The sequence below is a fragment of the Kogia breviceps genome, chromosome 3, assembly GCF_026419965.1.
Source record: "Kogia breviceps isolate mKogBre1 chromosome 3, mKogBre1 haplotype 1, whole genome shotgun sequence".
In the NCBI taxonomy this organism is placed as follows: Eukaryota; Metazoa; Chordata; class Mammalia; order Artiodactyla; family Physeteridae; genus Kogia; species Kogia breviceps.
Window position 1 is genome coordinate 133,538,788 of NC_081312.1, and position 24,657 is coordinate 133,563,444.

Genomic DNA, 24,657 nt, shown 5'->3' on the forward strand with positions numbered 1-24,657 from the left:
AGCAACCCGCCCCACCTCCACCTCCACTCCTACCTCCTCCCAGAGGCCTGGCACCACACAGGATGGGCACCCTCAGCCCCTGAGGTGGATAAGCTTGGAATGCACCTGCCCGACACAGGTTCACACCCCATCTCTCCCCAGAGACCTCACCGAAGACATGGTATCTTCACACACAGGGCTATCTCCTTAGCCTGAAAACAGGGTCACCATTGCTGGGGTCTTCAGGGGACCCTGATTCTCAGAGGCTGAGATGGGTTGAGAAGGGACAGGGTGGCTGGGAGCAGGCCCACGAGGTACAGGTGGACACACAGTGAACACAGGTGGGCTTGGCCTTCAGGACTGCTCCCCCTGCTGAGAGGGATCTTAGAAATTATTTAGCCCCAATTCCTTATTTTACAAGCAAAGAAAGTGAGGCCCAGAGCTAGAAAGAGTCTACACCAAGGTCACCCTTGAAACCCAGGTCTCCTAAAACCCAGTCCATCATTGCTTCTACTTCCTGTAGTATTTCCACCTGCTACATGTTCGAAAACTGCCAAAGGGTTAGTCCACCCACCATCCTGGGTCCCTTGTCTCAAGATCACTAGGTGATATCTACTTAAACTAAATACTAGTAGAATTTGGGTAAGGCATTAATTCTTCTACCATACCTTCATCTACTGACCTTCCCAGATAACACGTTTGCATTTTCACTAGGATCTTTCATGTCTAAAACCCACTGATGATGGAATTTAGGGTTGACTGGAAAGGAAATCCATGAGGAATAAATCCACAAAAATTGGCTGGGAAGCCTAGGCCCAGGGGGTGATGCCCTTGGGCCCTGTCATTTCCTCCTCACCAACCCCAAGGTTTCCCAGCCTCTCATCTGTGGCCCTTTTCTGCAGGGTTATAGCAATGTCACAAAATGGGCACAGATCTTCAGCAGATAAGAGAAGGCACACTAGGGTGGCCCTTACTGCAGGAAAAGCCTAGGTTTCAGAACCACACAAACCTGGGCTCAGCCACTTTCCAAGACATGGGAACTTGAGCACATCACATCCACGTACTGGACCACAGTTTCCTTATCTGTAGAATGGGCACAATGATGCAAACCCCCAAGAGTACTTTGAGGAAGAAATAGGAGATGGTGTGTGAAGTGTCTACCATGGGCAGATGCTGGGTAAGTTAGTTCCCTTTACGGGCCTGTTCCTCAAGAAAGGATATGGTGTCCAGGAGAGGTTTCCAGGAAAAGGGTCCCTGGGGCCAGTTTTATGGGCAGAATGACAGGTCTTATCCAAGTCGTCCCCCCTCCTCGGTGACAGTTGTCAGGCCTGGGGCAGCCTCAGACTTTGCTGCCGTGGAAATCTCACTAAGGAACATCCTAAGCTCTTTTCCTGGCTTGGGCCCCCAGAGTGGGCTCCCAACACCACAGTGCATAAATGCCCTCTGCTATTTTCTCTTGGAACAAATAAAATCCGGCACCATGACTCATGCTGGTTAACAGATAAATCACTACAGAAGCAAAGCCCAGGATAGGATGAAACCACCCAACACGCGAGAGAGAGGAAGAAAGAGAGGCAAACTGTAGTTGTTGGGGAAATGTTGGCCCAGGGCCTGGGGCCAAGCTACCCAGCAGACCCTGGCAGGCACGCAGCACATGGACAAGAAAAGAGTGAGCCACAGAGGGCTGGAAAGTTATCCAGACAATCACCCTCACAGGCAGGAGCTGGGGGCTCCTTCAAGCCCTCAAAAACACAAAGCAGCATTGAGAGCAGCCAAGGAAAGCCTGTTGGCCCCAGACGAGGCAGAATTCTCGGGGCAGTGTGAGTATTTAAGATGCAGCCTGCAAATGACCCCCCATCTCCGGGAGATTTGTTTTCTCTTCTCTGCTAGCTCTCTCTCATGCTCTCTCCTTTTTTTTTTTTTTTTTTTTTTTTCTTTTTTAAAATACCAAACCAACACAGGAAAGTCCTAGACTTGAGGAGTATGTCAGCGAGGGCCCAGGTAACCTCTGACACACTCCCAACCTGGTCAGCCAGAGTCAGAGCCAAGGCCAGTCCTCAGGGCCATAGAATGACCATAATGCTGATCCAGGCGGGGCAGGGAGCCAACTTCTACGTGCTTTGGGAGTAAGAGGCACAATCTCGGTAGTGGAAACATTGAAAGGAAAATCTCCTGGTTTCTAACCTCTAAGAAAGAAAATAAATCGAATTTGGGCAGTTCGGGGAAGCCAGAGAGATTTGCCAGCTCAGCATCTCCTCCACCCGCCATCCCCGCCCCCAACCCCGTCAGCAGCCTGTGGCTCTTCCACCTCCCTCCCTCCTCTGCCGCCAAACACTGTTCCTTCTGTGACCCCAGTGTCCTTGCTAAGACCAGAACAGGAGAGGGAACGGGAGCTCCTCACATGAGGTGGAAAATAAACTAATGCTGAAATTCACTCCATCTTGAGAATAGCTTTATAATTTCACAGGCTTGAATTTTTACGACTGGTATTCAGTTTTTAATCGCTCCTTGGCACTTTATCTGCAGTCATCATAGCTGACACTAGGGGGAGCAAGGCTGCCTGGTAACTGCTCTTCTCTCCAGTCATCGAAGCTTCCCATGGATGCCACTAAGGACCACACCTGCTTCCATTCGGTTAGGCTACAAAATGTGAAAAACTAAATTCCTTATTGAAAACCACAAAGAGGAATAAACATGTTTTAAAGTTATATACAATTAGAAGATCAAATCAGCATGCTATACGTGCTTTTTCCTCACTAATGTTAACTGTGATCCATCCCTAACCTAACCCTTGTTTTCTCCAGGCTTGGATAGAATGCCTTCTTCTAACTTTCCCTGACTGTTTTATGAAGAATCAAGGGCCCCTCGGGATTTCAAACTCTTGCAGTTGTTTTTTTCTTCTCTTTCAGCAACTTCTCTTCCACACAGCAGCAAGACTCAGATACATAGCCAATGGCAAAGGCTTCTTATTGATTTGAGACCATCTTGGCAAGGTTTCTGTCATTTTCTGTTGAGTTCCTAAATCCTCCCCACTTTCTCTCTTGCATCACTTCTTCCTGATTTAGCTGTGATGAGTCACCCTGAGCCAATAATGCAGAGAGGCAGAGAGAGAGAGAGAGAGTAGTAGAAAAAGCCAGTTAAGATAAATGGAAAGTGAAATGGGGAAGAGGGAAGAGGAAAGAAGACGGGATGGGGAGTAAAGAGCTCGGAAAGTAAGGAGAGAAAGGGGGCTGTGGGCCCCAAGGGTAGGGCTTTTACTTGTCTCTGCATCTTTGGTGCTAGGAACACACCCACAGGAGGAGAAGGAGAGAATGGTTCTAGAGTCTGCATTCTAAATCTCAGGGAAGCCCAAAGCTGGACGTTGTTGTTATAAAGAGTCTGGGGACGATGGCTGCACGTGGGAGAGGTGGAGATTTCCTGTCTTTTTCTTTCCCCTGCAAACCTTAGAAAGGCCCAGCTGAAATGAAGTCAGGCAGAGGGCAGAAGGGTGGTGGACAGTGGCTAGGCCCACCTGGGATGGCTCTACCTGTGACAGCAGCTCCCCTCTACGCTCTCCCCTCTGCCTCTCCCCAACCTCTGAGCCAAGGATTTTTTTTTAACATCTTTATTGCAGTATAATTGCTTTACAATGGTGTGTTAGTTTCTGCTTTATAACAAAGTGAATCAGCTATACATATACATACATCCCCATATCTCCTCCCTCTTGGGTCTCCCTCCCACCCTCCCTATCCCACCCCTCTAGGTGGTCACAAAGCACTGAGCTGATCTCCCTGTGCTATGCGGCTGCTTCCCACTAGCTATCTGTTTTACATGTGGTAGTGTATATATGTCCAAGCCACTCTCTCACTTCGTCCCAACTTACCCTTCCCCTTCCCCATGTCCTCAAGTCCATTTTCTACATCTGCATCTTTATTCCTGTCCTGGCCCTAGGTTTTTCAGAATCTTTGGGTTTTTTTTAGATTCCATATGTATGTGTTAACATACGGTATTTGTTTTTCTGACTTACCTCACTCTGTATGACAGACTCTAGGTCCATCCAGCTCACTACAAATAACTCAATTTCGTTTCTTTTTATGGCTGAGTAATATTCCATTGTATATATGTGCCACATCTTCTTTATCCATTCATCTGTCGATGGACACTTAGGTTACTTCCATGTCCTGGCTATTGTAAATAGAGCTGCAACAAACATTGTGGTACATGACTCTTTCTGAATTATGGCTTTCTCAGGGTATATGCCCAGTAGTGGGATTGCTGGGACATATGGTAGTTCTATTTGTAGTTTTTTAAGGAACCTCCATACTGTTCTCCATAGTGGCTGTATCGATTTACATTCCCACCCACAGTGCAAGAGGGTTCCCTTTTCCCCACACCCTCTCCAGCATTTATTGTTTGTAGATTTTTTGATGATGGCCATTCTGACTGGTGTGAGGTGATACCTCATTGTAGTTTTGATTTGCATTTCTCTAATGATTAGTGATGTTGAGCATCCTTTCATGTGTGTGTTGGCAATCTGTATATCTTCTTTGGAGAAATGTCTATTTAGGTCTTCTGCCCATTTTTGGATTGGGTTGTTTTTTTTTTTGTTATTGAGCTGCATGAGCTGCTTGTAAATTTTAGAGATTAATCCTTTGTCAGTTGTTTCATTTGCAAATATTTTCTCCCATTCTGAGGGTTGTCTTTTCATCTTGCTTATGTTTTCCTTTGCTGTGCAAAAGCTTTTAAGTTTCATTAGGTCCCATGTGTTTATTTTTGTTTTTATTTCCATTACTCTAGGAGGTGGGTCAAAAAGGATCTTGCTGTGATTTATGTCATAGAGTGTTCTGCCTACGTTTTTCTGTAAGAGTTGCATGGTGTCTGGCCTTACATTTAGGTCTTTAATCCATTTTGAGTTTATTTTGGTGTACGGTGTTAGGGAGTGTTCTAATTTCATTCTTTTACATGTAGCTGTCCAGTTTTCCCAGCACCAATTATTGAAGAGGCTGTCTTTTCTCCATTGTATATTCTTGCCTCCTTTATCAAAAATAAGGTGACCATATGTGTGTGGGTTTATCTCTGGGCTTTCTATCCTGTTCCATGGATCTATATTTCTGTTTTTGTGCCAGTACCATAGTGTCTTGATTACTGTAGCTTCGTAGTGTAGTCTGAAGTACAGGAGCCTGATTCCTCCAGCTCCATTTTTCTTTCCCAAGATTGCATTGGCTGTTTGGGGTCTTTTGTGTTTCCATACAAATTGTGAAATTTTTTGTGTTAGTTCTTTGAAAAATGCCATTGGTAGTTGGATAGGGATTGCATTGAATCGGTAGATTGATTTGGGTAGTATAGTCATTTTCACAATATTGATTCTTCCAATCCAAGAACATGGTATATCTCTCCATCTGCTTGTATCATCTTTAATTTCTTTCATCAGTGTCTTATAGTTTTCTGCATAAAGGTCTTTTGTCTCCTTAGGTAAGTTTATTCCTAGGTAATTGATTCTTTTTGTTGCAGTGGTAAATGGGAGTGTTTCCTTAATTTCTCTTTCAGATTTTTCATCATTAGTGTATAGGAATGCAAGAGATTTCTGTGCATTAATTTTGTATCCTGCTACTTTACCAAATTCATGGATTAGCTCTAATAGTTTTCTGGTAGCATGTTTAGGATTCTCTATGTATAGTATCATGTCATCTGCAAACAGTGACAGCTTTACTTCTTTTCCAATTTGGATTCCTTTTATTTCTTTTTTTTCTCTGATTGCTGTGGCTAAAACTTCCAAAACTATGTTGAATAATAGTGGTGAGAGTGGACAACCTTATCTTGTTCCTGATCTTAGTGGAAATGGTTTCAGTTTTTCACCATTGAGAACGATGTTGACTATGGGTTTGTCATATATGGCCTTTATTATATTGAGGTAAGTTCCCTCTATGCCTACTTTCTGGAGGATTTTTATCATAAATGGGTGTTGAATTGTGTCAAAAGTTTTTTCTGCATCTATTGAGATGATCATATGGTTTTTCTCCTTCTGTTTGTTAATATGGTTTATCACATTGATTGATTTGCATATATTGAAGAATCCTTGAATTCGTGTGCTAAATCCCACTTGATCATGGTGTATGATCCTTTTAATGTGCTGTTGGAGTCTGTTTGCTAGTATTTTGTTCGGGATTTTTTCATCTATGTTCATCAGTGATATTGGCCTGTAGTTTTCTTTCTTTGTGACATCTTTGTCTGGTTTTGGTATCAGGGTGATGGTGGCCTCGTAGCATGAGTTGGGAGTGTTCCTCCCTCTGCTATATTTTGGAAGAGTTTGAGAAGTATAGGTATTAGCTCTTTTCTAAATGTTTGATAGAATTCGCCTGTGAAGCCATCTGGTCCTGGGCTTTTGTTTGTTGGAAGGTTTGTAATCACAGTCTCAATTTCAGTGCTTGTGATTGGCCTGTTCATATTTTCTATTTCTTCCTGGTTCAGTCTCAGAAGGTTATGCTTTTCTCAGAATTTTTCCATTTCTTCCAGGTTGTCCATTTTATTGGCATGGAATTACTTGTAGTAATCTCTCATGATCCTTTGTATTTCTGCAGGGTCAGTTGTTATTTCTTCTTTTTCATTTCTAATTCTGTTGATTTGAGTCTTCTCCCTTTTTTTCTTGATGAGTCTGGCTAATGGTTTATCAGTTTTGTTTATCTTCTCAAAGAACCACCTTTTAGTTTTACTGAAATTTGCTATTGTTTCCTTCATTTCTTTTTCATTTACTTCTGATCTGATCTTTATGATTTCTTTCCTTCTGCTAACTTTGGAGGTTTTTTGTTGTTCTTCTTTCTCTAATTGCTTTAGATGTAAGGTTAGGTTGTTTATTTGAGATGTTTCTTGAGGTAGGATTGTATTGCTATAAACTTCCCTCTTAGAACTGCTTTTGCTGCATCCCATAGGTTTTGGGTCATCGTGTTTTCATTGTCATTTGTTTCTAGGGATTTTTTGGTTTCCTCTGATTTCTTCAGTTTAGCCTCCATGTATTTGTATTTTTTACAGATTTTTTTTCCTGTAATTCATATTTAGTCTCATAGCATTGTGGTCAGAAAAGATACTTGATACAATTTCAATGTTTTTAAATTTACCAAGGCTTGATATGTGATCCAAGATATGATCTATCCTGGAGAATGTTCCATGAGCACTTGAGAAGAAAGTGTATTCTGTTGTTTTTTGGATGGAATGTCTTATAAATATCAATTAAGGCCATTTTGTTTAATGTATCATTTAAAGCTTGTGTTTCCTTATTTATTTTCATTTTGGATGATCTGTCCATTGGTGAAAGTGGGGTGTTAAAGTCCCCTACTATGAAATCTGTCAATTTCCCCTTTTATGGCTGTTAGCATTTGCCTTATGTATTGAGGTATTCCTCTGTTGGGTGCATAAATATTTACAATTGTTATATCTTCTTCTTGGATTGATCCCTTGATCATTATGTAATGTCCTTCTTTGTCTCTTGTAATAGTATTTGTTTTAAAGTCTATTTTATCTGATATCAGAATTACTCCAGCTTTCTTTTGATTTCCATTTGCATGGAATATCTTTTTCCACCCCCTCACTTTCCATCTTTATGTGTCCTTAGGTCTGAAGTGGGTCTCTTGTAGACAGCATATATATGGGTCTTGTTTTTGTATCCATTCAGCCAGTCTATGTCTTTTGGTTGGAGCATTTAATCCATTTACATTTAAGGTAGTTATCAATATGTATGTTCCTATTACCATTTTCTTAGCTGTTTTGAGTTTGTTATTGTAGGTCTTTTCCTTCTCTTGTGTTTCCTGCCTAGAGAAGTTCCTTTATCATTTGTTGTAAAGCTGGTTTGGTGGTGCTTCTCTTAGCTTTTCCTTGTCTATAATGGTTTTAATTTCTCCGCAAATCTGTATGAGATCCTTGCTAGGTAGAGTAATCTCGGTTATAGTTTTTTCCCTTTCATCACTTTAAATATGTCCTGCCATATATGTCCTCAACTCTCCTTCTGGCTTGCAGAGCTTCTGCTGAAAGATCAGCTGTTAACCCTATGGGGTTTCCCTTGTATGTTATTTGTTGTTTTTCCCTTGCTGCTTTTAATATTTTTTCTTTGTATTTAGTTTTTGATAGTTTGATTAATACGTATATTGCCATGTTTCTCCTTGGATTTATCCTGTATGGGACTCTCTGTGCTTCCTGGACTTGATTGATGATTTCCTTTCCCATATTAGGGAAGTTTTAAACTATAATCCTTAAATATTTTCTCAGTCCCTTTCTTTTTCTCTTCTTCTTCTGGGACCCCTATAATTCTAATGTTGGTGCATTTATTGTTGTCCCAGAGGTCTCTGAGAGTGTCCTCAATTCTTTTCATTATTTTTTCTTTATTCTGCTCTGAGGTAGTTATTTCCACTATTCTATCTTCCAGGTCACTTATCTGTTTCTTCTGCCTCAGTTATTCTGCTATTGATTCCTTCTAGAGAATTTTTAATTTCATTTATTGTGTTGTTCATCAGTTTGTTTGATCTTTAGTTCTTCTTGTTAAACGTTTCTTGTATTTTCTCCATTCTATTTCGAAGATTTTGGATCATCTTTACTATCATTACTCTGAATTCTTTTTCAGGTAGACTGCCTATTCCCTCTTCATTTGTTTGGTCTGATGGGTTTTTACCTTGCTCCTTCATCTGCTGTGTGTTTCTCTGTCTTCTCATTTTGCTTAACTTACTGTGCTTGGGGTCTCCTTTTCATAGGTCACAGGTTTGCAGTTCCTGTTGTTTTTGGTGTCTTCCCCCAGTGGCTAAGGTTGGTTCAGTGGGTTGTGTAGGCTTCCTGGAGAAGGGGACTGGTGCCTGTGTTCTGGTGGATGAGGCTGGATCTTGTCTTTCTGGTGGGCTGGACCATGTCCGGTAGTATATTTTGAGGTGTCTGTGACCTTATTATGATTTTAGGCAGCCTCTCTGCTAATGGCTGAGGTTGTGTTCCTGTCTTGCTAGTTGTTTGGCATAGGGTGTCCAGCACTGTAGCTTGCTGGTCATTGAGTGGAGCTGGGTCTTAGCGTTGAGATGGAGATCTCTGGGAGAACTTTTGCTGTTTGATATTACGTGGAACTGGGAGGTCTCTGGTGGACCAGTGTCCTGAACTCAGCTCTCCCACCTCAGAAGCACAGGCCTGACACCTGGCCAGAACACCAAGACCCTGTCAGCCACACATGAGCCAAGGTTTTTGTAACCCAAGGAGGAGGACGTTTCCAAAAATGTCATGACAGGCTTCACTCTCCAGTGGTTTAAATGAGTCCTCAGCCTTTGTTTTTTCATGGTTTCTCAAAATGAGAGTAATGCTGTCAGAGTAGCCATTACTCACGGTTTGGAAGCGGGAGGAGGGAAAGCAATCTGAGCTTTAACCCAACTGAAGAAAGTACTTTGAAGGATTCGGCAGAGTCAATGATTCCCTGAGGCAGCTCAGGGCTCCCTGATGGAACACAGGGCTGGCTTCTGTGTACTCTGCTCTCCTTCCCCCCCTCCACGCCTCCAGAGATGGGGAGAGGACCAGGAGGGAGAGAGAGGCCAAGGAGATGCCCCTTAGCCAGCTGTGTGTCCTGGGTAGTGACCTAGCTTCTCTGGGCTACGGTTTCCTCAGCTTCAACACAAGATTGCTGTCTCTCTCTCACAGGACTCTTGCGAGGATTAAGTAAGTTAATGTCAGGGGAAGCGCCTAGCATGATCCCTGACACATACTAACCACAGCCCCCCAAACATTCGTTCTTGCATGCTGTTATTTATTTACTTGTTTACATAAAGTGCTTTGAAAGTAGATGAACGCATGACCCACTTTAGTCAACTCTTCTTATTGGGGCACCCTGTCCCCAGTTCCATTATTTCAAAGCCTGATGATCACCTGATAATATAATCTAGGGACTCCCAAAGCTGGCAGAATAGAATTGCCTGTGAAAGTTAAAAAACGAATACAGATTCCTCAGCCCAATCCAAGTCAACAAAATCAGACTCTCTAGAGGTAGGAATCTATACTTTTAAACATCCCCAAGCAAGTCTAATGCCCAGCCAGGTTCCGGAACCACTAAATCCTTTTTTAAGAGTCTGTGAGTTCCCATGCATTCAGAGGTTAGCTCCTGTCCAGGCTTATGTGGAGAGTGACCCTCACTGCCTGAATCCAAAGGAGTGACCAATGGCAGGAATATAGAGACCAGAAGGCAGGCAGGGATGACCTGATGAGGGGGGACAATGTGATGCCTCTCAACCAGGTAGGCATCTAACCGTCTGTCTAGACTTCAGGCCACTTATGTAGAGTTCTCTGGGCAAGTGAGGGGAGAATGGTGCAGATTTGGAATGTCAGGGAGGTGTGGGGTGGCGAGGAAGACAAGGAACGAGTGATGCGAGCCTGGATTGAGAATGACTCCACCACAAGCTCTATGAAGACGGGGACTTGTCTGTCCCTCCCAGGCCTAGGCTTCACCACAGAAGACACGTTAGATAACGCACCTAAGCACTGGCACCATCAGGACCCAGCTGTCAGTCCTCCCTTCAGGGCTCAGCCCCTTCTTCACCTGAATGACGTCTATCCACCTGGGAGCTTCCATCCAGAAGTTGCCTGCTCCAGGAAGCCTTCCCAGATGTCTGAGCGAGGGCTCCTCCTCTGTGCACTGCCCCCGCCCCGTCTCGCAACAATATTCTCCACACTCTCAGCCCCACCACACCACTAAGGGTGTAAACTATGCTTCATTCACCTTCAGTCCATGATGCCTGGCACACAGCAAGGGCTCAATAACTATTTCTTTGGACTGAAATTGTCCAAGCGTCTCTTTTTACAGACGAGGAAACTGATGCCCGGAGAGGGCAGGTGGGTCACCCCAGGTCACTTAGCCCATCCGGGAATAGATCAGAGCTCATCACAGATAGATCAACAGGTCCAGGACGAAAAAAGAGTATCTATCCTTTTGCCTCCAGGCCCTCTCCTCTTGTTTGACCTCATCTGAGTCCTCGTGGCTGGTGGAAAGAGCCATGGACACAATCAGAATACCGGGTGTCCCAGTCATGCCTCAGCCTCTACCCAGAGAATCTGGACATTCTCTGGGCCTTGCTTCCTTCTGCAGTCTGATGGGACTACCTCTCCTTGTCTGGCTGCCTTCCCTGGCTGTGGGTAGGATGAAACAAGCTGTTTGGCGTGTACACTGGTCACATACAAACTATCACCATCCTAATTATGAGCCAAAGGAAACAGGCCCGCCCAGGATGCAGAAGAGGCACATACCAAGAAATTAAAACTATACATTCCACTGAGAAACATCTGCCCACACTATTGTTATGTTTATGTTTCATTTCCAGAGAAAAGAGTTGTGATAAAACTGGGGGGACGGGGAGAGGGAAGACTCAGCATGACTTGGAAAAACAAGCAAGAGTTTATCAGACATTCTGAAAAGAGAAGGGATTTTTACACTGTGGACACAGCCTCTCTGGAGGGACATCAGACCACAGCCACTTTCCTCGGGAGAGCTGGGCCAAGGGCACCCCAAGGTTGGTGGTCCATCTGCAGATGGCACCCAGAAGAGCTCAGCCCAGATCTGCTCCCAGCTACATCCCAAGCAGAGTGAAGATTCAGCTTGTCTTTGAAAAATGAGCAGCCTCCTCATTTTCACTCAACAAACAGTTATTGAGCCTTGACTGTGTTCGAGGTACTTTGACCAGCACTGAGGGGGAAATGTAAAGATGGATCATGGTCTCTCTCTGCTATCTAGAGGCAGATTATCTAAAGGAGAGAAAAAAACAGACAAGAGAGGTACAAAGCCTCATGGGAACTGAGGGAGAGCTTTCAGCTGAGAGATCAAGGGGTGCTTCCTGGAGGAAGAGGCACTGAAGCCAGTTCAGTGGAACTGGACTGGAATGGAGCCAGTTCAGCGGTTTGGGATGAGGGGACCGCACACACAGAGGCAGGAATGAGAATGCCAGGTGTGGTGAAAAAAGGACAGCGGCCCTGTGAGACCTGGCACCAGGCTGTGAGGAGGGGAGGGCATTGAGCTAGATGGCACAAACTGGTCACTCTCTTTTTGACGGTCAGTTGGTCAGGATCTCATTTTCCCTTCAAATGGGTTGAAAATGTGCTTTGCAGTCACCTTTCCTCCCTCTTTGCTCTTCTGTTCTAAGTACTTCTGCACATCAGGGGAAAAATGCTGTCTGGATGTAAGCTGAGGTGGACCCAGAAGTTTCCAGGAACAAGGCAGAGAGCCAAGCTTGTGAAATCAACAGCTGTGATGATGCTTGTCAGCAGGCTCTGTGCCCAAGATGACAGGGCGGCTCCGGGGCCAGCCTGCACGGTGACAGGCACACACTTTGTACCCACTCCTGGCACTGCTATGCATCGCCACTGGTGCACAGGGGTTTTTTAATTCATTCGTATTGATAAAGGCCTTGTGCAATGGGAAAAAAAAATTTTAAGCACCTAAACAGTTATCAATAGGAAAAGCAATGAAACTATTTAAATATCCATCAATAGAATGATTAAAAAGAAAAAAATAACACTGTGCAAACGGTATAAAGGATGAGGCAGAGCTATACTATCCATCCATACCAGGGCCGCCCCTCACATCCAAGGGGTCTGAGTCAAGAAAACAAATGGGGGCTCCAGCCCACAGCCCACCATCTTTTCTTCCCACCTATAGTTCCCTCTTGGTGATCAAGAGGCCTCACACGTGTGGACACCCCACTCTATATATCCAAGCTCTGTCCACAACTCCTTGGCTAGCCCCATCAGTGGTATGATTCACCATCAAAAAGACAGATCCAGGGAAGAAGCCTGTCCTGAGCTGTTGGAGCAGGAGACTCTGGCATCCCAGTGACCCAGAGTGGGGGGATGTGGGCTGTAGGTGCCGGTCCCCTTGACCCCTAGGACTCCTCACCCCATAGAAAGATGAAGAGCCAGAGAAGGGTCAGTGCAGGACCCAGGGCAGGGGCCCCAGTGGCCAGGTCTAAGTGTGGAATTGATATATACTGACATGGAAAGTATAAAATGATTAAGTGAAAAAAGCACACTGCAGAACCATGTGTGTAGAATGATTTCATTTTTTAAAATTTCCTACATAAACGCTTAGAAGGTTTTCTGCATCCCTGCTGCTAATGGTAGTGATCTATAGAGGGCTGGGTTAAGAAGGGAAGTGAAAAGCCTTGCACATTATACTTTGCACAATTCTGTGCTATGAACATTATACAAGCATGTATTATTTTTATAATCTAAAAAAATTCTTAAAGAATACTTTTTAAATGTTACTACTTTTTTGTACCAGTTAAAGTATTTCTTATGTGTTTTCTTGTGACCAAAAGAAACAAAACAAAATTTTTTGAAAATCCAATCCTGGATCATTCCTAGACAGTCAAGGAGGTTGCTGTGGTCATGACCCCCAGATGTAGTAAAAATTCCCCAGACACACACGTTTCTCCACATGTCCAAAGGGCGTCCTATCTGCTTCTTCAGCAGATCTTTCATACAAGGGCTCGCATTCCTGCCTGCACATCTGGGAGCTTCTACAAATAGATTCCCAGGTCCCATCCTCCAACTGGCTGAATTAGAATCTTCTGGAGGTTGTGCCCAGAAATCTGCATTTGTAACTCCCCAGGTGATTCTGAGGACCCTCAAAACCCTGGGTGGCAAGTAGCCCAGGCAACGGTTCAGTCCCATTTGGTAGATGAGAACACTGAGGCCCAGGGCAGTTAACAGCCTTGTCTCAGGGCAGGATGGGCAGTCTGTTGGTTCTACTGCTAGAGCTGGTTCTTCTTCTCTCCCAGCTGAGTTAACAGGTACTGAAAGACAAAAGGGGGCCTGCTGTCAGCGGTCCCAATCTTCAGGCTGTCAGATTACAATGGTCCCACTATGCCAGGTGATTAGCTAATTTGTTCAACAACTATATTTGGAGGACCTACTCTGTGCCAGGCACTGTTCTGGGTATTTAGAGCTGCAAACCTGACCAACAAGGTCCTAGCTCTCTTGCATATCAAATGCTGAGAGCTAAGGATGATTCAAAGGCATATGAAGAAGGCAGCATCTGAGAATGCAAAGTGCTATGAGGAAGATAAGGCAGGGTGGGGAGGTGGGGAGTGACAGGTGGTCCGGAAAGGCCTCTTTGGGGAGCTGGCGTTGGAGCTGAGCCCTAAATGATGACCCGGCTGTGCCCAGCATTCATAGCAGCCTTGGTAAACGTGGGGACAGACAGGTGAGCAGCAGTGAGATAATATAGAGCCTCAGAAGACATGATGAAGGGGATGGATTATACTGGAATGGATTTGGGCTTTGAGCCCAGCGAGGGTTGTGGTCTCCATGCCTCTGCTTCCCCTACACGGTGCTTCTCAAACATGAGTGAGTATCTGCATCCCCTGTAGGGCTTGTTAACACGCCGATGCTGGGCCCCACCTCCAGTTTGTGATTCCCTTCCTTGTTGGTCTCAGGTAGGGCTGAAGATGTTACATTTCTAATAAGCTCCCAGGGGAGGTGGACACTGCTGGGCTGGGAACCACTCTGAGAACCACTGCTGTGTTGTAATGGCCTGTTGACCTGCCTCTCTCCTCTACTAGGCTGGAGGTCTCCTGAAGGCAGAGACCACATCATGGTCACCATTGTGCCCCCTGTGCTTGGTGCATTCGTAGGAGCTCAGTAGATGCTTAAGATTCAGTGAATGAATGAGGGTGTGGGTCATCAGCAACATGAAATAATATCTGTAAAGGCCTTAGAACATACAAGCACTATGTACCTGTGTTAGTCAGGGTTCCTCAGAGAAACAGAACTGATAGATGATAGATAGATAGATAGATAGACAGATAGATACTAGATAGAAAAAGAAAGAGAGAGATTATAAGGAGTTGGCTCATAGCATTATGGAGGCTGGCAAGTCCCCAAATCTGCAGTTTGTGTCAGCAAATTGAAGACCCAGGGGAGCTGTTAGTGTAGTTCCAGTCTGAAAGCAAACAGGCTAGAGACCTAGGAAGAGCCGACACTTCAGTTTGAGCCAAGGTAAGAAAGGCAGTCAGTTAGAAAGGATTCTTCTCTTATTCAGGGGAGGGTCAGGCTTTTTGTTCTATTCGGGCCTTCAACTGATTAGACAAAGCTCACCCTCATTGGGGAGGACAATCTACTTTACTCAATCTACAGATTTAAATGGTAATCTCATCCAAAAGCACCCTCACAGACACACCTAGCATAGTACTTGACCAAATATCTGGGCACCCCTTGGCCCAGTCAGGTTGACACATGCAATGAACCATCACAGTACACATAGTTGTTTAAATACACCCAGTGGATTCTCATCTCTGGTGAGGGATTTATGGAGGCAGGGAGAGTAAGGAATGTGCTGGCAAACAGAGGAGTTCTCATTTTCCTGGACTCCTCCTCCTCAGGAGTCCAGCCCTGCCAGGCATCTGAGCCACAGTGAACCACAAGCCCCTCCAACCAGCCCAGGGAGACCTGGAGGTGCCAACCCCCCTCGACAGGTCCTGGGTCAGGGGCTCTCCCTCCGCACCCCACCCCTAGCCAAGACCGGGGTTTGCTGCACTCAGCACTTCTCCAGCCCCATCTTGAACACATTAGCCACCATACTCAGCTGGCTGAAAGAGGTTACATTTTCCATGGAGAGAGGAGAGAAACAGCCTTGCTAGAGGAATAGTCTCTCTTTGTTCCCTTGAGCTCTCTGCTCCTCAAGTGGGAGCCCCTCCCTGATGCCCCGATCTGATTTCAGGGAAGGAAATGAAGCCAGGAGAGAAATGGAACAAAGGGCCTGGAGTGGGTTTGAGTGGAGGAGGGGTGCTGGGAGAGGGGAACAGGTGAGAAAGGGAAGAGGCTCCTGGGGAGTACGCCCCGCTGGCTCCGGGGAGGGTGGCCCTCTCTCCATGCTGGGTGCTGCCCAGCCCCCAGAGCTGGGCTTTCTCAACTTCCCAGTCCTTTACAATGGACTTGCAGTCCCAGCTCCGAAACCGACCAGTGTCTCCCCAAGGCTTGCTACATCCACCTTCTGAGCCTCAGATACAATCTGCCCTTCCAGCTCCAAAGCTGTCCTGGTGATCAAAATCAAATGCAGGTCAATCACATCAAAAGGGATTCATTAAAATGAAAAGAATTGTTGGTAATAATTGGATTTCCTGGGATGCAAGCTCCAGGTCTTGAGGAGAGGAGCAAAGAGGCTGACCAGGGAGGGGATGCAACCCACATCTTGCCTTTCCTAGGCAGTCCGTGCTGGTCCCTGGGCTCAGGACCTTCTCCAAGGGGCAGGCCCATCAGTTGCAAATATCCTCTTTCCTTCCCCAACAGCTGATGGCCTTTTTGTTCCCGTGGCTTCTGCCGGCCCCGTCTGCTGGGGAGCTAAACTGTTCACACCTGCCTTCCCAGACACAGCCAGTAAAAGGCGGAGCAGAGCCAGCCTCTGCCTCCAGGCCTTCCAGCCTCCACGGCTTGGGTGGGGGCACCGCCCTGGGAGTAAGGACACCCTGCACCAGTCCTGCTCTGCCACCATCTCCTCTGAGTCCTTCATGCACAATAACTTCCTATGCCTCGTTGATATGTGACAAGCCTAGACAGAGGAGCCTCCACGTTTCCTCCCAGCTCTGATGGTCTACAAGGCCAGTTACCAGGTAACTAGAAACATCTGGAGTGCAGGGCTCCCTGTCTAAGGGGCTGTTTTAAGTGGGATGCACACAGAACAAAAGGATTTCTGTTCCCACGAGGCTGGACCAGGGGACAGTTTTATGCATTCAGTTAAACAACCAGAGAGAAATAATATACGTGGTGTCGGCAAGTCTGCCCACCACTCACACAGTAAGTATGTACCCCAGATGGAACGTGAGCAGGGGGTTATGAATCTGCTCCTCTCTCATTGGTCCTGGATACTGTGTTCCTCTTATAGCATGGTAATATATGGAATTTCTAGGTGTAATTTTAACTATGTGCTTTTTTTTTTTTTTTTGCCTTGCTCATTCTAGTTAGGATGTTTTCAGTTATAAATACCTGAAAACTTAACTCAGACTTACACAGTAAAAGGTAGTTATTGCTTATATATCTGAAAAGTTCAGCAGCAGTCACACTTCAGGTATAGTTTGATCCAGGGGTTCACAGTATCAGTGGGACTTCAGCTTTTTCTCTTGATGCTTCTCTCAGTCCTCCTTCTCTCATACCCCTCATCATTACAAGGTGGCTGCTAGCAGTTCCACGCCCTACATCTGTACACTATGGCATCCAGAGGAAAGGGACCACTTTGGTCCCTAAAGCCCAAGAGGAGGTCCTGAGATTGGGGTGACACGTCATTAGCCTACTCAATCCCTTCAGTACAAGGATAACACTGGCCTGGCCTGCAGTAAATGCTCAGTTCCTACAACTGGGAATGAAGCAAGATTTCCTAGATCCCCAAACAGAAATGAGGACTGTCGGAGAGAGGGAAATGGAAAATCAAGCAACAGTGACTTTAAACAGGAGCTGGGTCACTGCATTGAACCTCTGCGCACAGAAACTATTCAATTTCTCGGCAGCCTTTTTTCCAGGCACTGAATCTGGAGGCTCCTCCTAGGCCTGAGGCAAAGCTAAAAGCTCTGGAAGCTGCTGCTGTTGTAGACTGTCAGACAGAAGGTCAGAACAGTCCCTGGGGACCTTTTACCCTGGGCTTCAAGGCCACCCTACATTAGTGAGGCAGGGCAGATGAGGGTATCTTGGCCCTCAAGGAATTATGATGCTAAAGCACTAGCCACAGCAGTCAGCAGGGATCACATACTGGTTTATGCGGGAAAGCCTGGGCTAATCAGTGAGGGTTTCCTGGAGCAGGTGGGACTTTGTGTGCTGGGTCTTAAAGGGTGGGGTCTGCACACCATAGCAGATGCACAGGACAGTATACTGGAGCACAGAAATAAAACGACTCAAGTTCTATGTAGGTTTATCTTTTATCTGAAAATATTAGGATTACTGATATTCAATACACAGATTGCCAGCTGTACACTGGTATAAATAACTTATATACAAATTTACATATATTGGGAGTACACATTACCTTTTTCCCTTATAGGAGTGTGCAATTTAAAAGGTTTGGAGATTAAATTGCCTTGAAGGATGGAACCAGGGCTAAGGCCCCCACTGGGCCTTGCTGGAGAGGGTGTGAGGTAGGGATGCAGGGACTCCTTCTCTTACACTATGTCATGCTGGGATCCCAGGAGCCCAGCATGCAGAGGGGCCACATCCTGCCATCCTCAGGTGGCCATCCCCACAGTGAGCCTCCTCCCTTGGCAAGGCCCTGCTTAGAAAGCAACCACTAGAGAAGGGTCCTCCAGGGCTATGGCTGAAGCCTTGCCACCAATTCTCCCATCTGCAGCAGCCCTGCTCCCCGCCTCCATAGGAGGAAGGCCATCAGCCCACAGCCAGTGAGACATGGCACACAGCCCATGGAAAGGGCCCGATGCTCACCACAACCTTTGGGGTTTGCCATCTGGTGCCCATGCCAGAGGGTATAGGGTGTCCAGCCCCTGAGAAGCACAGCAGGCCCTGAGGCTGCAGATGGCTATATAAGGCCGAGGCCGCGGGAGTGACAGGGGTGCCAGACCCCAGGAGCAATTTGGCTGGTCTCAGTGGTGACACAAACATTTTCCCTGTGCTTCGCCATTATCCCCCGACAGCAAGACTGAATCATATCCTCAAAACCTCAAGCCCGACAGGCAGACGTAATGCCAAGAATCAAGAACAGCAAAGAGGGCTAACCCAGGCCCTCCCTTCATGGCAAAAATATATTTGGGACAACACAGAGAAAGCTGCCCCAGGAGAACTAGTGCCAGCTCTGCCACAAACTGTGGGGCCTGGGTCAGCTCACCTCTCCAGACCTCAGTTTCTGCCTCTGTACTATGGGAACAGTAAGCCCTGTCCTGCTACCTCATGAAGTGCCAAGGACCCCCAGAGGAATCAGGTTTGGGAGAATGGGGATAGGATGTAGGGGGTGGCCCTTGTTCTTTGAAAAGGACACAGCCTGGTCTTGAGGCAAATTTGGGGTCACGACGACTTGGTGTATTTACTTCCAGATTGTCACATGTTGGCCACTTCAAGGACAGATGACTTCTAGGAAGGCTCCAGTCTTTGTGGACTTTTTGTGGACTCTCCTATATCTAGGAGCTTACCTAGATATACCCCTTTCTGTTTGTCAGTGCCTTGTGGCATCTGTGGCTCCCCAGATGACCCTAGGTGACCCTAGGAGGTAGGCAATAGTGGAATTGTTAACCCTGTTTCATGACCGAGAAAACCAAGGTCAATAAACTTCTCCAGGCCACACGGCAAGCTGGTGACAGAATCAGCGTGAAGAAACACCCAGCCCTGGAATCTCAGCCCAAAGATCTTGCCCTGTAGTTGGGACTCAACCAAGTTGTCTGTGGGGCCTCAAGAGTTCCACTCCGTAAAATGGGGAGAGTTGTGAGGAGTCTGCCTTGTCAGGCAGCAGGAGTGTTTTCTAGAAGACACACAGGGATCGCTTTTCTAGAAGATGGCCAGGTTTTGTTTTTTCTAATCTAGAACTTGCTGTGCCTGATTGTCCTGGAGGCACCCTGCGAGGTATTCCTCGAAGGCATGCTTTCTAGAAAGCACTCACCATCAGGCAGTGGTGTCCTAGAAGGAACATCGCTCTGGGACTCTTGGTCACACACCAGGTTGACCTTGAAAATGGGAGCAGCCAGAAAAGCAACCTTGGAGCCCAAACTTTCCTTACTGACCTCTCTCCCATCTCCTTCTTTCTCTTTTTTTTTTTGGCTGGAAAAAATGGAGGAGCTTTGACCACACAATCACTCACAGAATTAAGTAGCCAAAAATCACATTGTCTAGACAAATAGATTTTATGAGTCCAGCTAATTCCTGCCGGTCAAAAATAGACATGCTTAATAAGTGGATATATTTAGAATCTGTCATTATCTGGTCCCCAGGGGAGAAACCTCAGCTCTTATTACATAGACTCTAATTTCAAACAGAGCTCTATTAACTCCCACGCTGGACCTTAGTTCTTTCCTGACGGCACAGAGAGGTGGGTGGGAGCCGAGCAGGGAGATGTTTGACCACAAAAAGCTACTTAAGTCCCATGTTGCCTGAACCTCCAGGTCCATCCCTCTCAACCATCTTAAGCCAGAAAACGAGCAATTGCTTCTTCTTTGGGTCGTGTTTCCAGGGGGTGGCAAGTTGTCGTGAGAGCAGGGCTACGGAAAGGTCTGCACGCTCCCAATGTGTCACATGTCTCTGTGCCCCTGGGGTCTGGGAGACCTCCAGGGCTGTGTGAGCCGTAGCACCTCCTGCCATGACAGTGCAGCTGTGCCTGGGGGAGTGGTTCCTGACTCGCTGTTAGCACCAGGGCCTGAGCCAAGCAGGCGGATGGTGGCTGAGAGCAGAACTGACACCCAAAGCCTAGAGGGGTCCAGATATGCCAGAGGCAGGTGACGCTGAAGGGACACAGTGCCTAATTTCAGGATTTTGCTTCACGTCAGCACTGGGATTCCAGCTGCCTGGCTGGGCCACTCTGGGTCACCTCCAATGGTGCTGCCCGCTGGTGGGCCAGGGAGAAGACATAGAGGGGGCTTTGGGGCACTCTAAGGAGAGGGCCTGGGGGCTGTCCAGGTTGTGGTGGGATTCTCCCTGGCCCTGAGGGAGGTGGCACTGCCGGGGCTTGGCCAGGTCAGGAGGGAGTGGCTGCTCTTTCTCTAGAAATATGTGTGCATGTAAGCAACGTGCGTTAATTTCCAGTGGGTGCATAACAACTTAGCACAAAGTATTGATAGATGGCTTCCTAAAACAGAAGTTTATTCTCTCACAGGTCTGGAGGCCAGCCCTCCAAAATCAGGTCATCAGCAGGGCTGTGCTTCCTCTAAAGGATCTAGGAGAAATCTTACTTGCTTATTCCAGCTTCCAATGGTCCCAGGCATTCTTTGGCTTGCGGCAGCTTCACTCCTAGCGCTGCCTCCATCTTCACATGGCTTCCTCTTCTCTCTGGGTCTCTCCTTTGTGTGTCTCCGTAAGGACACATCACTGAATTTAGGGCCCACCTAGGTAATCCAGGATGACCTCATCTTGAGATCCTTAACTACAATTGCAAAAACCCTTTTTCCGAACAATGTCACAAAGGCATAGGCTCAAGGCAGAAGGCCCAGCTGGGTGGTTGTCCCTTGCCATTCTTTAGCCCGGCTGGCTGCCTTGCCCACCCTGAGCAAAGACTTAGTGCCTCAAGGGACAGCCATGAACACTGTGCAACATGCCCCAGCCCCCAGGCCACCAGCTAAAAGACTCATGTAAGGTGAGGAATGAGGCCACCCACAGGTAGTGGCAGCTGGCCAAGACTCCAAAATCATCCTTCCTCTGCCTGAATGACCCCTATTACCACAGTCCCACCATCTAGCAAACTCATATTCATCTGTTAAGACTCAGCTCAAGAACACCTCCTCCATGATGTCCGCCCTGCCCTCTTCTCACAGGGATGGCCTCCATCTCATTTGTTGCCAGACCCATGCGGTCTTCATCTCTGTGTCTCCAGATCCTGGCAAGGGCCTGGATAGGCCACAGCATCCCTCTTCCAGGGAGATGAAGGCCTGAGTGTGAGGGTATGCGTGGGCTGCCCCTCCAGGATTCCCTCCCGCTTTTCCTACCCTACTCTCCCCTCAACACTGCCCCGCAGGTTCCATCCTTTGCCAGGAAGGAGAACCTCCCCCAGCATCTTCACTTGTCTTCTTTTCCTTCCCAGGTTGGTCATTGGCGCTCCACTGGAAACCAACGGCCACCAGAAGACAGGAGACGTGTACAAGTGTCCAGTGACCCAAGGGAACTGCACCAAGCTCAACCTGGGTAACTTGGGCCACTGGTCTCTCCACAAGGAGGCCAGCCATTGTCCAGGGTGGGGCAGGTGCTGAAACACTTCCCTGCCCACAGTCACACTGTGAGGTGACCTAGCTGGTGTTGCTGCCCCTATTTTACAGATGAGGAAGCTGAGGCCAGAGAGAGGAAGTGACTTTCCTACAGTCACACAGCTTGTCAGGGGCTGGCCAGGTTTCATACCCAGGTCTCCAGTGTCCCAGGCCATGGCTCTCTCTGCCTCATCCACGGCCCCTCAGCACAGGGGAGCCAGGAGCATTTCCTATCTTTTTTTTCTGACTTTGAAATAATAACAGTAGCCAACATTCATATGTCTTATATACTGTTCACCACATGCCAGGCACTGGTTTAAGCACTTTTAGGTATTTTTTGACTCATTTAATCCCCACAACAACCATATGAGATTTAATCATTAACGACAGCCTGTGGAGGTGAGGGGACCTGCCCGGGGTCACCCAGCTAATAAGCAGCAAGGCCGGGATTCCAACCCAGGCCGTCTGCAGCCACCCTTTAACCACTGCGCAGCACTGCCTTTCTGAAATGATAACTGTTTCTCGCTGAAGGGCTCTGGGGCACAGGGGAGAGGCTGTGAGCAGCCTCAAGGCCTTCCAAGTCCTTGTAAATCTACGTGTACTCGTGTGCATGTGTGCTCACAGCCTGCGTCCACTAAGGCACATGCACCACTCCTCTAAAGCACTTCTGCTTTGTCCTAAAGGTCAGAGAGTGGCCAGGCCATCACTTTGCTTTCAAAAGGGAGCAAAAGTCCCATTTGGGCTGAGAAGCTGCGATTCCAGGACTGGCCTTCCCCAGGGCAGGACCCTCAGCCTCCCACTCTTCCAGGAGGGGAGCCTCCATCCTAGAGCAATGGAGTGGGGTCCCCTGGGGAGGCTGTGGGGAAGCAGGGCCTGGGGCAGGCGGGGGGTGGGGGGAGATGGCACAGCTTTAAGAGATAAGCAGATGTATAAAAAGGCCACATCAAAGAGAAAGCATGTGAAACCAGATCCCCAGGGCAGCCAGCTGTCCCAGCACATAGTGCTGGACGCTCCCGCTGGCCACATCTGTGTCAGGGCCATGGATGGGAAGTTCAAACCCCAGCACAGCCGGGGGCCCAGGCTTCAGTGAGGAAACGGTCCAGGGCGGGCGGGAGTCTGGCTGGCGGCTTATGAATCCCAGTCGTCACCACCCTGAGAGCATAGGCTCCCAAACAAGCCAAGCTGGATTCTCCTTCCAGCTGTACAGTTTCCTCACTGTGTGTCCAGGGGAAGCTCGCATCCTCTCTCTGAGCCTCTGTTCACTTATGTGTGACCCTAGGATCCATCCGAAGTCTAATATGTCCCCCAGCCTTTCATGAGCACCTAGTATGTGCCAAGCACGATGCTAGTTACTGGGGATACAGCAGGGAACAAGGAGCCAAGGGCTCTGCTGGGAGGGCACAGTAAGCGAGGAGACAAACCACAGTAGAAAGCAGGATCATCTCAGGTGGGGAGAGATGCTGTGCGATAAACCAGGTGTTATGATAAGAGAGGCTTGTGCTCGCTTCGGCAGCACATATACTAAAATTGATAAGAGAGGCTTGGTGGGGAGGAGGTAGGGAGCAGGTACTATCTTAGCAAGGTGATCAGGGAAGGTTTCCCTGAGCAGGTAACTTTTGAGCAAAGGTCCAATGGTGAGATGAAATCAAGTGGGACCACAGCATTCCAGGCAGAGGAGAAGCAAGTGCAAAGGTCCTGAGGTAGTAATGAACTTGCTCTGTTGGAGGACGGAAAGAAGGCTGGGGCAGAGGGCGCAAGAGGGGTGGTGGTAGACGTGCGCACTGAGCTTGGGGCCTGGGCCACTGAGAAAAGCCCCTGGTCCATGTGGGGACCAAGACACATGAACCCATCATTTAGGTTCCTCTATTGCTCTGGTTTCCGATGTGGACCTAATTTCCCTCCAAAGGAGGAGGAGCCCTTGCTGGCAATGGGAGACATGATGCCATCAGACTCTGAAACTGGGGCTTAAGCTGGGAGGCGGTGGGCAGCCAAGTGCATGGAGGCCGAGGAAGAGTACTGGTCAGGAATCACCTCATTTGAGGAGAGTTTCTTCCCCCACAATGAGGAGGCAGGAGGACCATCTGTCAGTTTATCCCCACAGTGGAAAACGCAAGGCAGGGAAACCTAAGTCCTAGTTTTTCCTTGGCCTCTCCAGGCTCTGAGCCCCACTCAGCCAGGAATGTTCTTTCCTTTCTCTCCTGGAAAGTGGGTGTCAGTCATTCACACCTCAGTGTTGAAGTGTCTACCTACCTCTGGTGATTTTTTTTCCCAACACCTGGATGAAGTCAGGGTTTTCGCTGAGCGGCAGGGGCTCAGAGAAGGAGGGGATGTGATTCTGGAAGGCAGGCCCTGTGTGAGGAGGGGCTTATGCCCCAGTCCTCACACAGACCCACTGAGAAAGGTGTAAGTCTCTCCTGGTCACAGAGGGGAGGTTAGTGACTGCTCCAAATCCACGAGCAGCAGAAGCTGGCCTTGAACCTGAATCTTTCTTTTACTCCAGTGCAAGGCTCTTCCCCACCATGCCATCTGCTTCCTGGCCCACAGTTTCATTGAGGACCTCAGTCATTGAGACAAGGGAGGAAGAGAGGGGGTGGGGTGAGGTGGGGGACGCACCCTTTAAATGCATGGGGGGCAGAATTCTCCAAGCCACTGAGGGGAGGAAGTTGCCTAGTCGGGACTTGGAGCTTCCTCTCCAGACTTCTCACCACATCCCTCTGCAGCCATGTCCCTGCTGTCAGATGGGGAAAGTCGGGACTTAACGTTGGCTCTGCTGGGTTCAAGTCCCCACGCTATCATTTATCAGTGATTGACCTTATAGAAGTCACGAACC

At 47.5% G+C, this 24,657-nt stretch overlaps 1 protein-coding gene across 3 annotated transcripts in view; it reads left to right on the forward strand.

The window, feature by feature from the left end:
* Positions 1-24,657, forward strand: part of ITGA11 (integrin subunit alpha 11) — a 129,197-nt gene that overhangs the window by 42,433 nt on the left and 62,107 nt on the right. For all 3 annotated transcript variants that reach the window (XR_010839775.1, XM_059058564.2, XM_067029603.1), the window contains exon 3: positions 21,668-21,768. Coding sequence is in view for 2 of the 3 variants with exons in the window: in XM_059058564.2 (XP_058914547.1) it covers positions 21,668-21,768 (101 nt within the window). In the remaining variant the exon portion in view is untranslated. The remainder of the gene's footprint in view (positions 1-21,667; positions 21,769-24,657) is intronic.